Below are 15,131 nucleotides of genomic sequence, written 5' to 3' on the forward strand. Positions count from 1 at the left end.
GAAGAAATCCTACTCCGAGAGGAATGGAAATATTTATAGATTTACACTTACAATATATAAAAATAAACAAAAAATGAGTAAAGTACACGAATATTTATTTTGCTATTCTTTATTTCTTTATTGCGAATGTAGCTCGTAGAATGTTATTTTTATTTATAAATTCATTTATAAACTCATCTACCTCTTCAATCTCTTCCTTAAATATATGAATTATGGCAATGCTGTTTAAATGATTTTGGAACATTGTAGAACGTAGATAATTTTTCATAAAATATGTACCAATTGCTCGTAAAAATGTACCAAAAATTTAGGTTAATTGTAGCTCGACATGTGTAGAAATTCCACACATGTCAAATTCACATGTGTGGAATCCTTCACCATTCCATATACAGATTGTCGCCCTTGGACATTTTATCAAACACACAAGCAGTACTACTAACATCTTTTTAATGGGCGAAAATTTATTCCCATACCTAATATGATTGTAGCATCAAATTATTAAAATTGTTTGTCAATTTAATTCGCGATTACTAGAGTAGTTTTAATTGCGTTTATAGTCCGGAAAAACAATTCGACGCGCAGTTCAAAAAGGCTACAATGGTATATATGCAAATACATATATAGTATATATTAGTAATTCAAGTTTGAATTACTTAAAGCAATGAAGATCCAGCTTCGACTGTAATAGGCAATTTTAATTTCTAGTATTGTGTTCACGTATGTGGTCTGAAATAAAGATTCTTAATATTAATTTAGTAAATAATTTTTATAGTAAATAGTAATTTTTATAGTAAATAGTAATTTAATAAATGGTTAAATCTATAAGTAAGAATCAATCACTTGATGAGCAAGCTGCATTTCGAAACCCATTAAAAAAAAGTGCAACCTTTGGACTATGGCACATAAAAAAACTTAAGGAGTAAAATGTAAGCAGTAAGCGAATTGACCAATCACAGTAGAGTCTATAAGGCCATAACATTAGCAATAGCCAATCAACATATTGATTTCCTTATTGCTTACGTTTTACTACCTTAAGTTTTTTGTGTGTCATGGCCCTTTCTGTGACCGGCTGTGTTAAGCTATGTGTTGCGCATTAAGCCCATTCTATAATTGCGTAAGCATAGTTGTAAGTAGTTAGAGAACGACACATACAATTCAACTGCACACATCACTCACATCGGTCTATTTAGAGATACTATAACAGAGATTCGACAACGAGCCATCGTGGGGTAAAACCGGATGTTGGATATGACGTTTTTGATGGCGGTTTATTTTGAATGTTGAATAAATGCAAGAATACGATATAGTTTTATTTGAAGTTATTGATGTTTTTTATTTAGGAATGTGAATAATGAATATTAAAACAATATATTTAAAAAAGGCTTACTATTTCATTAGTTTTCCCATGTAAGGTTAGGTAATATAAATTGAGATTATTAAGGAATTATATATTATTATTATATGTATAAATACACATGTTACGTTTTATATATATATAAATATATACATTATGTATTATTATAAATATAATTTAAGTATTGTATTTAGACTCGTAGAAAAATATAAGCAAATTATATAGAATAATACGTTGCAATATTCCTAAAAAATATGTGAACAATTTCGTTTATTTCTCATTAATTTTTTAATACAATTTTTATGTACAATTGTTTATTATTTATTTCTTGTCGTTTATATTTACTTCTGTGCAATTTTGTATAACTTGATTGGAAAAAATGTATATAGAGTTGATCTGATTGTTCGAGGCCAAAATTTGTCATTTTAATTGCAGTTGTGTCCCATATCCTATGTGTAAGGATGAAATTCAATTCCTTTAATAGCTGGATGTATATTAGACGATGGTACGATCTAAAAGAAAGATTCATTAGAGATCTAAATCTAAACAACATAGATTTCTCAGAAATATTTATCAGAGAAAGTACGCAAGCAATGAAAGTAGCATGCGAATAACAGGAAATAAGAATAAAAAAGGAATGTTAAACTTTTTTATAAAAAAATTCATGTATTTTATTTAATGTATGTATGCATTACCATGCTTTTGCTCGCACGTATTGCATTTTTATTACACGGAGTTATCGCACGCGAACAATTTTTCAATTGAAATGCTATAAACCTTTTAATAATTTTTTCTTTCAAATTATGGCATGCAGAAAAAGTACATAGAGAAAAAGTACTTTGGTTATATAATTTTACAAAGAATTGTTTCAGATTTACATGTTTTTGTACTCTAATACGAGGATAAAAAGTCTTAAATATTTTTGCCATTTGAAGAAAAAAGTTGAACGTGACAGGATTTACAAAAAATAAAGTATTTACGTTTTTACATCTGAGACGTGTTAAGGCACTGTAATAATAATTATTTGACTGTATTGATCCTGTTGCATTTATACAAGTATTGCATACAATTTGATTTTTCATAATATTCGCCATTAAATATCCGGCAACATAATAAATTTTGTTTAATTCTAATTTATCGAAAACAATTTTTTCTGGCATTATATTAAATACTTGTACTTGTTCAGATTTGCTTACAGACTTGCTGTTTTCCATTAAAATATCTAAAAATTCTGAAAAAGTTCTCTATCATCAGTTTCGTAATTACTATTGGATATACTCTTCATGAACTGAGAAATACTTATCAATTTTAAATTGTTTTTAAATTGAAATGCATTCGGAATTACGTTTTTTAATCTTATTACAGAAAATAAGTTCTCGATGCAGTCTTGCGAAAGACGCGAAGGTAAAAAATAATTAAAACCTCTCGCCACGCAGTAAAACCAAAGTTAATTGAAGGACGGTCGTTGTAGACATTATCACAGCTGTTTGAAAAGACTTCCAATTTCCATTCTTTCCTACTTTTAAGCCTTTGAAAAGTTCAATTACTTCATTTAGAAAAGCAATTGTTTCTTCAAATTTTTCCATGCAACTCAATCCTAAAGCTAAATACAAATTTCTTCCGCTCATTGTTCGAAACCATCGAGCAATAAATTTTAAAAACCAAGCAGTCGTTATCATGGCATCGTTTGAGTTTGCTAACAATTCAAGAGCTGTCCCTACTTGATCGCTGAATACTGTTGTAGCAGTATTAACTTTCATTTTTTGAAAATGATTTTTTCCAGATAAATATTCAGATCGCAACTTAGGAGCTAACTTTATATCACAATTTTCATCAGCAATAAGAACAGAGTTTAAATGACTATTATATACTATTAATATATACTATTAATTAGCTACATTTGTAGGTAATGCAACTTATTAACAAAATAATCTGGAATGGTTATTGTTTCATTATTTATAAAACCAGTTTTAATATTTTTTAAAGCATGAGGTACGTCCGAATAAAAGTACAAAAGCCTATCATTAGAGCAAGGATGCTTACAACTATTTTGAATTATAACATTTGAAACTTGTATTCCAAACGCTCTCCACATTGCTTGATTGTTTGGTCCCATATCCGAAGTGACATTATGAACAATTAAACCAATTTCCTCAGCTTTTTTTATAATCGCTTCAACTATAGATTTTAATTTTTCACCGTTGACTTTATTACCAGTAAAATAATATGCAACCACTTGTTTCCATCTCGAAGCAATTCCGACTAACATAAAAACAAGGCTATGGGTAGCAAAAATACTTGTATCATGATCTGGCAATGTAACGTTGCCAATGATCGTGTTTGTTGATGCATCATAAAAAGTACCAGCGGAAATACTCATCTCATCGAGCACTAATGTGCAATCTTTATCAATTTCTTTCTCGAACCCAGAAATTTTAATTTTCATAAATTCAAAAATTTCATTAATTGTTCCACTTTCGAATTTAAGATTTTCTAACTTCCTACTTAAAGTGCGAAGAGAAGGAAGAGGGAAATTTGCTTTTAACAATTCCTCGTAACCTGCAGTACTACATGCAAATTTTAATCTGTAAGCTTTAATCAACGTACTATTGCACCATTTTGGTATTTTTTTGTACTTTGCAGACAGCAAGCATAATTGATCTTCATTGAAAATCTTATTTATATTTGAAGTTATTTTCTTATTACTTCAGTTTGAAGCCTCTTGATTTTTCTTTTCGCCTGCTGTAATTTTTTCTTCATTTGCAATCTTAAGCGTTCACTTTTTTTCCAAAGCATTTCCAATTTCTCCAAACGTTGTAAAACACATGGATCTGAAGTTTCTGTTCTATTAGATAGAATGCCTAATACATCATTTTTTTCTTCCACGGTGATATCTTCTTCATTGATTTCTATTTCTTCTTCCATTTCATTTGCAGCATTTTCAAACATATCAATCTCTGCTGCTTCGGTCATTGTGTTCTGCCTTGTTATAGACGTTGGAAAATTCTCACCGAATATTGTTGGAACTGCATCAGATTTTAATCTGCGTGAGCCATCTTTTCTCGTCATCTACATATGAGAGACAAAATGGACCTGCACAGAAAATATAATTTTTATAACTTTTTGAATGTGCAATTATATTTTTCTCAATCTTCATTTAGTATATTTAAACGGTTTTGAATACTTTTTTCTAAGTATTATAATATTTTTACAAAACTTTTAGCAAAAATTAAAACAGTTAACTTTTGATTGTAACTTACATCACATAATCTTGCATCTGAAGTTGGAATCCAATCTGTACGATCATATTCTGGATCCATATTCTTTTTCTTTCCGAATCTTTTGGAAATCGACACATCTGATATCCTTTTATATTTGTATTAGTACAATAGCCGGCACAGCAGCTATTAGGCATTTTTTATTCACCTATTTTATTTGAAAAAAAAAAAATTATTTTTGAGACTACATTGAAAATACGGTACATTATATATATCACTAACAGGGTTGGAAAGTTACTTTACAAGTTACTTATAAGTTACTTTTAGTATAGAAATTGAGTACAATAAGTTCGGGTATTTTGTTTTTTATGTTATATCATTTGCTACAAATTTTTATTATTATTTGTACTTAAGTTCTATAACAAACGCCTATAAGGTAATCTAAAAAGTAACTTATAAGTAACTTTCCCAACCCTGATATCACATAGTCTGAAATAAAATACACATACCTTATAAATTGCACAAGTGTTGACACTTTTATATATTTTCACTTTATAATCGATCAACCGAGGCTATTTTTTTTTTTTTCGTTGTATGATTAATGTACTTTTAACCAGTTTAGTTCAATGTTGATTATTTAGGCAGTAGGCACGCTGTTTTCTTTCGACAGGTGACAGGTTAGATCGGCTAAGCTTTCTTTCTTAGTTATATATATCTTTCTCTCTCACTTCCGGTTATACCCCAAGCGACGGGAGCCAATCAGAAATCGTTAACGCGTTGTCGAATCTCTGTTATAGTATTTCTAGGTCTATTCCTAATAATTTTTCATTGTTTCACTAATGAGATTATATTATTTTAAATTAGCCAATTAGTGATGTGGATAATTGATATACACCCAAGTGGTTGTAGTTGTAAGAATTAACCAATCACACAATCGAATATTTTCCTAATCGGTAAAAAAAGTGCCTTGGTAATCTAAAGGCATAGCACACTCGTACGGAATACAAAAGATTCGGTGGGGGGGGGGGGGGTCGACTCCCGGCCGAAGTAATATTTTTTTTGCAATAAATTTTTTTAACAGTTTTTCAACATATTAATCTTTGTAATATGATGCCTGATTAAGCATTAAATTATTAAAATTGCTTAACAAATTATCAATTTAATTTGCGATTACTACAGTAGTTTAATTGCATTTATAATCCGGAAAAACAATTCAGCGTACAATTCAAAAGATACAATATGGTATATATGGAGGTATATATAATATACATAATAATTCAAGATTGAATTATTTAAGCCTTTAAGCATTTCTAGCATTTCGATTGTTATAGGAATTTAATTTCTAGTATTGATTGTGTTCTCACATATGCAACCTAAAAAATAAAAATTCTTAATATTATTATTATTATTGCATTAAAAGTAATTTTACAAAAGAAAAAAGTATGTATAGACATATTTCATATACATATAATTATATAAGTTTATAAATATTTATACATGTTTATGTATATTTATAGATGTTTATATATATTTATGCATAGAAAATTTATTACCTAGTACTTGACTGTGATTGGTTAATTCTTACAACTACACTACTTACAACTACGCTTATGCAATTGTAGAATTATCTTTATGCAAAAGTCTGTTGCCTTAATTTCACTATCTAATGATGCCCGCGCAATCTGCTTGCGCCTGCGTCGTTCGTAACGACATTCGTGTGTAACGTGTATGTATATACTTACACTGCCTACGAATATACTACCAGTTTCCGGTTGTGTTTTAAAATTTACTGCCAATACTGAAAATCTATAGTACACGTAACATGAACTATAGATTTTTAATCTGGCACAAATTTTGGAACACAACCGGAAACTGGTAGTATATTTGTCAATTAATTATGTTGTTGTCGTGGAATGTGTCAGCACACTATGAGCCGAATTCCGGCCGATGGATAATACAATTCTATTACTAAATTCGAATTTAGTGCAGTCAAGCAATGATTAACTAGAATAACTATTGTGAAAAGAAAGTATGCAACAATGGTCATAATGTATGAATGAAATCCCGTATTTTTTAAAAGAAATTTTTTTTAACAATTGATCAGTCTCCGATCGAAATAGCAAATCTCCAACGCACGGGCCTTCGAACCCCAGCCGGATAATGCTTGGAAATTGGCAACCGTGGATATCATATGTATAGGGAAGATCCCGTTTGCCTACAATTCATATCAGTTGGGGTGCCTAGTAATTTTTCACTGCTTTACCAATGAGAATATTTTATTTTCAAATCAGCCAATTAGCGATGTGTGCAATCGGAACCTTCCCCATGTATGCACATGATTCATGTGCGCTTGTGCAGGCATAAATGCGTGATGACGAATTGAAAAAACAGGTATGAGGCCTACGAGAATCGATATCTCTAACAATGATTAGATCATTGCATGCATTGATCTTACAATTAGTTCTCTATATTATATATTAAAAGATGATCTAAAAATTTTCAGATGCATGTTATTTAATTAATGTAAAATTAAAATAACTTATAAGGTCTTGTTTATATTATAAACAAAATATTTACAGTAAAAAAGCTATATCTTCTTTTAGTAATGATATTAATATATTAGTATTGATAATATTTAATATTAATTAACATAACAGAAATAGGAGCGTTTAATTGAAAATATTGCTAATTGATGTCCAAAGAAACGAGTCTCAATGGTAAATTCATTAACAAAATATTAATTCAATAAATAATAACGATTCAAATAATTAAATAAATTAAATAATATAATATAGAGTTAACCACTCAGGTTATTATGTGAGTAAAAATATTTTTATAAATAATCTAAAATTTTGTACAGACGTTTCGACTCTTCGGGTCATTTTCAATTATAAATTGAAAAAGTTCCCGGTAACTACACAAGGTGTTCAAGAATTAAAATATGATAAGCGCATGTTATACTCGCATGTTGGCAAATGGAATAATTGCAGGATAAGGCCTAGATACAAAGCAGCATAACCATCGAAATTTGATGTTAGTCGAATTCAGAATTCACATAACAATCGGATGTGGTATAATCAACTTGAAATTCGGATGTAGTACAATGAACTTTTTATCAAAATTACACTAGGTTAATATAGTGAATTCAATGTAGAATTGATGTAAAAACATTGATATTTTATATTCCTTTTACTGCTGAATAATGTTTGATCATTCAAATTACTTGAAAAAAGAATTGAGTACAATATTATACTATTATAAAATTCAGAGATATTAATCGAGTCTTAAAACTATAGAACTGTGAAATGTAATATTATATCTCAGAGTTCTACAGTTTTAAGACTCAATTAATTGAAAAAAAAAATTGATATGCTATTATAAAATTCAAAAATATCAATCGAATCTTAAAAACTGTATAACTCTGAGATGTAATATTAGAGATGTAATAGCATATTGTACTCAATTTTCTTTTCAATTAATTTGGACGATCAAACATTATTCAGCAATTGTAAAAGGAATATGAAGCATTTTTACATCAATTCTACATTGAATTTGAAAACTGTATTAACCTAGTGTAATTTTGATAAGAAGTTCATTGTATGATTATATCACATGCGATTATTATGTAACTTCTGAATTCGATTAACATCAAGTTCCGATGGTTACACTGCTTTGTATCTCAGCCTTATCTTACAATTATTCCACTTGCCAACATGCGCTTATCATATTTTAATCGTGGACATCTTGCGTAGTTTTACCGGTAACTTTTTTAATTTATAATTAAACATTGAAAATGACCCAATAGAGGTCGAAATGTCTGTACAAAATTTTAAATTGTTTATAAAAATATTTTTATTCACAATATGAGTGATTTATAGCCCTATGTTATAATTATGTAATTTATTTAAAATATTAATTAAAAAAATCTTATTTGCTAACTGACTGCCAAAAAATTTCAACTCTCACTGGCATATGAACACATACTCTAATTTCGAATTCTTCTACATTATAAATTAGCAAAGCATAGAATCGTAGAAAATTATATAATAAAGCATCAATATTATTTGGACTAAATTATTAGGTGTATGACTTTGCTCATTCGGTTTTCGTATAGATGGCTTTAGCGGTAAGTGGTGATCGAAATAAATAGATCATAGACATCACACAATAAACTTGGGAATCTGTCAACATAATCCAAAAAGAAACATTAGTCGATTTGTGTCTGCATCATAAAGTTATTCTCGATTGAAAATGTCAGTTTACGAGCCAAACTCTTGTCATTTGCGGGAGGTTTTAATTTTCTGCTTCAATATGAAGAAATCTGAGGCTCATCGAATGCTTTCAAATATTTATGGTGAAGCCGCTATTAGTGAAAGAACGTGTCATAAGTGGTTTCAACACTTCAAGAACGGTGATTTTCATGTCGAAGACCAGCATAGCGGTGGAAGAGAGAAGGTTTTCGAAGATGCAGAATTGAAGGCATTACTTGATCAAGACTCTTGTCAAAATCAAAAAGAATTGGCACGATCATTAGGAGTGACTCAATCAGCCATTTCAAAACGTCTCAAAGCCATGGGAATGATTCAGAAGCAAGGAAATTGGGTACCATACGAGTTGAAGCCGAGAGATGTTGAACGACGTTTGTTTGCTTGTGAACAGCTGCTTGAAAGGCAAAGACGGAAGGGCTTTCTGCATCGCATTGGGACGAAAAATGGGTTCATTACGATAATCCCAAGCGCAGAAAATCATGGGGAGTTCCCGGCCATGCTTCCACGTCGACGGCCAAACCGAATATTCACGGCTCCAAGATCATGCTCTGTATTTGGTGGGACCAGCTCGGCGTAGTATATTATGAGCTGTTAAAACCGACTGAAACAATCACAGGCGATCAGTATCGAACGCAATTGATGTGTTTGAGCCGAGCATTGAAAGACAAACGGCCGCAATACAACGAGAGACACGATAAAGTGATTTTGCAGCATGACAATGCTCGACCCCATGTTGCGAAAATGGTCAAGACATACTTGGAAACGTTGAAATGGGAAGTCCTACTCCATCCGCCGTATTCTCCAGACGTTGCTCCCTCTGACTATCACTTGTTTCGATCAATGGCACACGACCTGGCTGACCAGCACTTCCGGTCTTATGAAGAAGTCAAAAATTGGATCGATTCGTGGATCGCCTCAAAAGATGACCAGTTTTTTCGACGCGGGATTCGTATGCTGCCCGAAAGATGGGAAAAAGTAGTGGCCAGCGATGGACAATACTTTGAATCATAAATGTATAATCAGTTTTTTACAATAAAGCCTCGAATTTCGGAAAAAAACCGCATGAGCAAAGTCATACGCCTTATATTTTGATACACTAAACGACATAGTTTAATCCTGGAGCTCTAGGATGCGTTCCGAGTTACGCACGAAGCATGATGTATTGTTTTATCCTTTTTTATTAATTGGTAAATAACGAAAACACATGATGCATCATGCATTTCATCGTAACCCGTAGATTTATCAGAGAAGCGCGACCGACTTATGTATCGCAAAAGTACTAAAAAGTACGTAAGTAAGTAGAAAAAGTATTAACAATGGCGTCGTTTGCAAGACGGACTATGAAATTCACCAATCATCCATTAAACAGCCTTGTTTAATACATACAGGGTGCGCCAAAATCCGGACAAATTTCAATTCAAATTTTCTGCTATACTGTGCCTCCGCCAGAGATTGTTATTGGCGTCCAAGAAAGCCTGATGCTTCTAGTAAACAGTCTGTGCGAGAATGCACCGCGCGGAAAGATTCGAGTGAGAGAACGGCACAAGGTTGATGTGATGCACGACAGTGAAGAGAACTCCGTTTCATTTAATTTAACAAAAGAATTTTCTTTAATATAATCAGTTACAGAGTCAAAAAATATAATTAATTAAATATTAGATTAACAAAATATCAAATGCAGTCACCTTTTCCAAAATTGTATTCGGAATTGTGGTGATGGGAAATCTCGGCGATTTTCTCGGAAAGATTCGTTTTATCGCGATTCCACTAAGCGGTTAGCACGGCGATTTTACGAAGCGGTATAGTAGCGAGACTGTGATTCTAAGAACTCGAAGAACTTTTAGAAGTAAGAACTCTAAGAAGTCTAAGAACTCTAAGCGGTGTAAACGGTATAAGCGGTGTAAACTATTTAAGCAATCTGCCCAATCTGCCCTGAGGACCGGCGAGATCGAAGCATTTATTGCTTCCGGTCCGGGCTTTCTTCTTGAGAGAAATCCAATTAAATTTAGCCACAATCGTAATTATCACGTGGCATTGGTTGTACAAAATTGATTGGCGCTCTTGATTCTTTTCTAGCGACGTTCAACGTAACAGTCATGCGCGACAGAAAATCCGTACGCGGGATTGGTGACAGCGCGTGACGTATTCGTCGGAGCGCGGCGCTAGCGTGCGCGAATCGAATTGTTCTAGAACTTTCGATGTTCCGTTGCCGGTGCCTGTTTGCGTGTACCGAATTGTTTTGAAAAGACTAAAGAACAATGAATCCCTGACTTTGACGAGGCTTAATGTCAGGCTCGAGATGAAATCACGAGCTTGCCTTGTGCGTGCGTTCAATAACAATTACTGTCGGTCGACCGAAGGAATTCTTACCTTTTTTTTTCGAATTACCGATCTCAAACACAGTCATATTCTCAAAATGGCCGCGATGTTGAAACCAAGTGCGGAGTATAATCGAAAAGCCGCGATCATCAAAGACCTTCGCGCCGGGCGCTCAGCAACGGAAATAATTCGGTTCTTTGGATACCCGAGATCCACTGTTTATGACGTTGTGGCAAAATATACGGCTTTAGAACAGTCCAACGAAGGTTCCAGTAGAAGTATGCCAGCGAGGAAGAGTCACTCGAAAGAACGCACCGCGAGGATCCCTGCAGTCGTTGAAAGAGCTCAAACACTGATTTCGGATGACCCAAGGCAATCGTTGCGAAAATTAGCATCGATTGTTGGTGTAAGCGAGCCAACAATGCGTCGAATTGCCGAGGAGGACCTTCGATACAAATCGTACACATTAAAGAGGCTCTCTGAGGCTGTCACGACCAGGAATTGTTCGATTTGTCCGGATTTTGGTGACGCACCCTGTAAAAATCAGTTCATGATTAGCTAACTGCTAAGTCTAATGACCAATCAGAACTTAACTAATCGCGCTTTTCTTATAAATTTAGATTTTCTATTTAATCCAAAATGTTATTTAACTCTTAATGTATTTGCTTATTATTTGGTAATATTTGTCGCTTTATTAGTTTTTGTGGAGAAAAAAGAAAAAATAAAACAAATAGACAATATTATAATTTAAGTTGCAATCTTAACAAATATATACTGGAAGTGAAATTGTCTATGCCATATATATTGTCTATGCCTTCCACGTGATCGTGTCCCAAGATCTTTCAGAACGATAAGCAGACCCTTCTCAATGTTATCCTCTCCCTCCAACACTATTTTCCAGTCCTCCCGCCACGCACGTTCAGAGCCGTCGCAAGCAAGTATGCAAGTATGCAAATATAACTTTTAGGATCAATAAAGATTCTAAACTAAAATAAAATAAATGGCTTCTTTTGATTTTGTCTCTTTCTCAGTATACATATTTATCTTTCGATGAAACTGCGCGTGGTATCCTATTCTGTAACTCGTTGAGACAGTAACGACATTGTTACCCTAGTAAAATTTTTCTTATAATTTTTATATAGATATTGGAACTTTTCAGAAATACTCAAATTTCTCTCAGAATATTTCATATAAGTGAAATATTCTGAAATTTCTCATAACTTTAAAAAAAATATTTTTAAATTTTTTAGATTTTACAATATTTCATCAGAAATTACATTTACAAAAAATCTTAGAAATCTTATGATTTTTCATAATTAACATATATGAAAAATTCTGAGAAAACAAGATTTTCTGAGAAGTGTTCCAATTTGTAGAAAAAAATGTAAAAAAATTATAAAATTATATAGAATATAAAATTATATATTTTGAAAAATTATATGAAAAATTCTGAGAAAAATTTTCACCAGGGTGCGCAGATATTTTATAATATAAAAACTACGCAATGATGTTACTGTTTTAACGAATTATGGCTCCTGCATAGGGAAAAGGGAGAGTAAGGTGACGATAAGTTTGTCGATTTTTCTTAATTTCTGTGATGAGGTAAAGAAACTAATTTATTTTTTCAAGTTTACTATATTCTTAATTATCATTTTTAAAAATTATAAAGTTGTTAAATAAATTACAATTTTTTAAAATTTAATTTTTTTAAGGATGTATCAATTTCATCATCTTGCTCCATATGTAGGTAAGATGACTTTTAGTAGTGAATAAGATGGCGAGAAATCAATTTAAGTTAAAAATATACTTTCTATGAGTAAAAAAAGATTTATTATTCATATTGTTTTAATATATTATGAGAGGTTTTAAAGAAAAATATAAATAAAATAAAACTTTTATATATTTATGAAAATAAAATTATTAAAACGTTAATTAACATTAACATAATTATATTTATGTATTATATGTACTGTATGTAATAATTACGTAATGAACTTATTAGTAAAATATATCTACTTACTACTGTGTATAGTCATAAATAAAATAAGATTTAAATTATCAAAGAAAAAATTATTAAAGAATATTAGAAAACTAAATTTGTATATCACAATTATATCACATGAAATCTAATATCTTAATATCACACAGAAAAATGTTTATAATTAGCCTTATTTTTAACCAAGTAGATATTTTATATGAGACAAACGTGAAAGTTATATTATAAAATATAAATGTTAATTTTTTATTGTGATATCATGAAGATATTTTGAAAAACTATATAACATACAGGAACAATGTGTAGAATATTACATAATTCTTCTCTTCTTCATAGTAATGTCTATATTAGTCATATTGATTGTATTGTGGGAAAAAAGATTTGAATCATGAGTATCAAATTATTTATTATTTGAGTTGCGAAAACATCACGCATGGTCACGCGTGAGTATATAACCTACAATCTGCCTCTATAAGAACGTCATTTTATCCATATACGACATTCGTTATCTTATACAGTTACCGTTTATTCCCAGAACAATAAGTCACGATAATGTCAAAATGAATCGGAAATGATTGAAAAATGACTTTAGTAATCATTTTGGAGTCATTTTGACATCATTTTGATATTATAATGACTTGTTCTGCTTGGGTTTTTATTTAATTAATAAAACCATTATAATTAATAAAACCATTATAATACGAAAAATAAAAAAATATTAATATGTTATTGTATTCGTTTAATTATACAATATTGCAACTTTATTTAAAAAATAAAAGTATATAATTATGTCATTCCTTACTCAAGCAGAACAAAAAGTTATGATAATATCAAAATGACGTCAAAATGACTCCAAAATGATTATTAAAAGTCATGTTTTGATCATGATGAAAAAATGATCAAATTGTGATTTCAAAATGTAATTTATATAAACACGCACTGTTTTAAATATCTTACAATAATTTAAACTTATAAATTAATATCTATATAAAAATTAAAAAACGTAATGTATACAAATACAAAATATTATTGACAAAAATATATAAACTGAATATAATTTTACTTAATTAAAAATATTCTAATACAGTATATATATATGTACTCTCTTAATAATATTATTTCTATAAAACATACAAATAATGAAAATATATTGTTAATAATTTCGTTAAAATTGTTGTTTATTATACAAATTTTTGTTTATTATATAATTTTCTTGTATTTATATAGACAATATTTTGTATTTATAATATAATACAATAATAATTATAGATAATTTTAAGTACTAAAAATATATAAAGGTGTCATATTAAATAGAAGTATCAATCAAGCGTCGAACGTGAAGCATCGTGAAATTATTTGCTAAAGACATGTCACATGATCAACATTGACGAATAGCAAGCTCACGATGCTCGACGCTTGACGCTGCTATGTGAAAGTACCTTTAGATAAACTTTAAGAATCGAATGGAGGGAATGCGCAATGCACTTATCTATCCCATATTTTTTATCTCTGTTGCGCAGTTCCCTCTATTTCGATTTCGCGTGATTTCGTGGGACTGGGATTTTCGTCTTATTCAAATGTTATCACTGGACGAGTTGTTGCAAGTGTAAACCAGCGTAAACGTACAAACTACCAGTCTTGTGAGATCACTTGAGCGAGATAGTGTGTCTCGTCTCGCTTTAGGTGTTATATCATCTTACCCATTTTTTGAAAAGCATTTCTGGCTTCGACTATGCATTAATACACTATTTGTCTTGATTATATCATTATTTCGTCTTATTCACTTGTTTTCACGATTTATTTACGATTCTGACCGGAATTGCCATCATTTTTGCGGCGAATGCCATTAATTTTGAAGAAGAAGAAGAAGTGCAAACTACCATCAACCATTATATAGCAGTTTAGTTTATAGCAATATTTGTTATTTAATATTCGCGATGACTGACGAAACATGTCGATTCATAATCTATTGAGTG

General features: G+C 30.9%; 1 protein-coding gene across 2 annotated transcripts; it reads right to left on the reverse strand.

Annotated features, from left to right (window-relative positions):
- Nucleotides 1-1,607: 1,607 nt before the first annotated feature.
- Nucleotides 1,608-5,286, reverse strand: LOC147910808 (uncharacterized). 2 transcript variants are annotated; one of them, XM_087404407.1, is made up of 4 exons: nucleotides 5,082-5,286; nucleotides 4,615-4,780; nucleotides 4,061-4,447; nucleotides 1,608-1,866 (listed from the first exon to the last, which is right to left on the reverse strand). In XM_087404407.1, exons 3-4 carry the CDS (start codon nucleotides 4,421-4,423, stop codon nucleotides 1,804-1,806), a joined length of 426 nt encoding a protein of 141 aa, XP_087260533.1. In that variant the 5' UTR covers nucleotides 4,424-4,447; nucleotides 4,615-4,780; nucleotides 5,082-5,286; the 3' UTR covers nucleotides 1,608-1,803. The 2 variants fall into 2 exon arrangements, with proteins under 2 accessions (XP_087260533.1, XP_087260537.1); XM_087404411.1 differs by lacking the exons at nucleotides 4,615-4,780; nucleotides 5,082-5,286 and having other exon boundaries at nucleotides 4,061-4,608.
- Between the last annotated feature and the right edge of the window lie 9,845 nt (nucleotides 5,287-15,131).

Source organism: Acromyrmex echinatior, chromosome 1, assembly GCF_024713525.1.
Source record: "Acromyrmex echinatior isolate Ae372 chromosome 1, ASM2471352v2, whole genome shotgun sequence".
Taxonomy (NCBI): Eukaryota; Metazoa; Arthropoda; class Insecta; order Hymenoptera; family Formicidae; genus Acromyrmex; species Acromyrmex echinatior.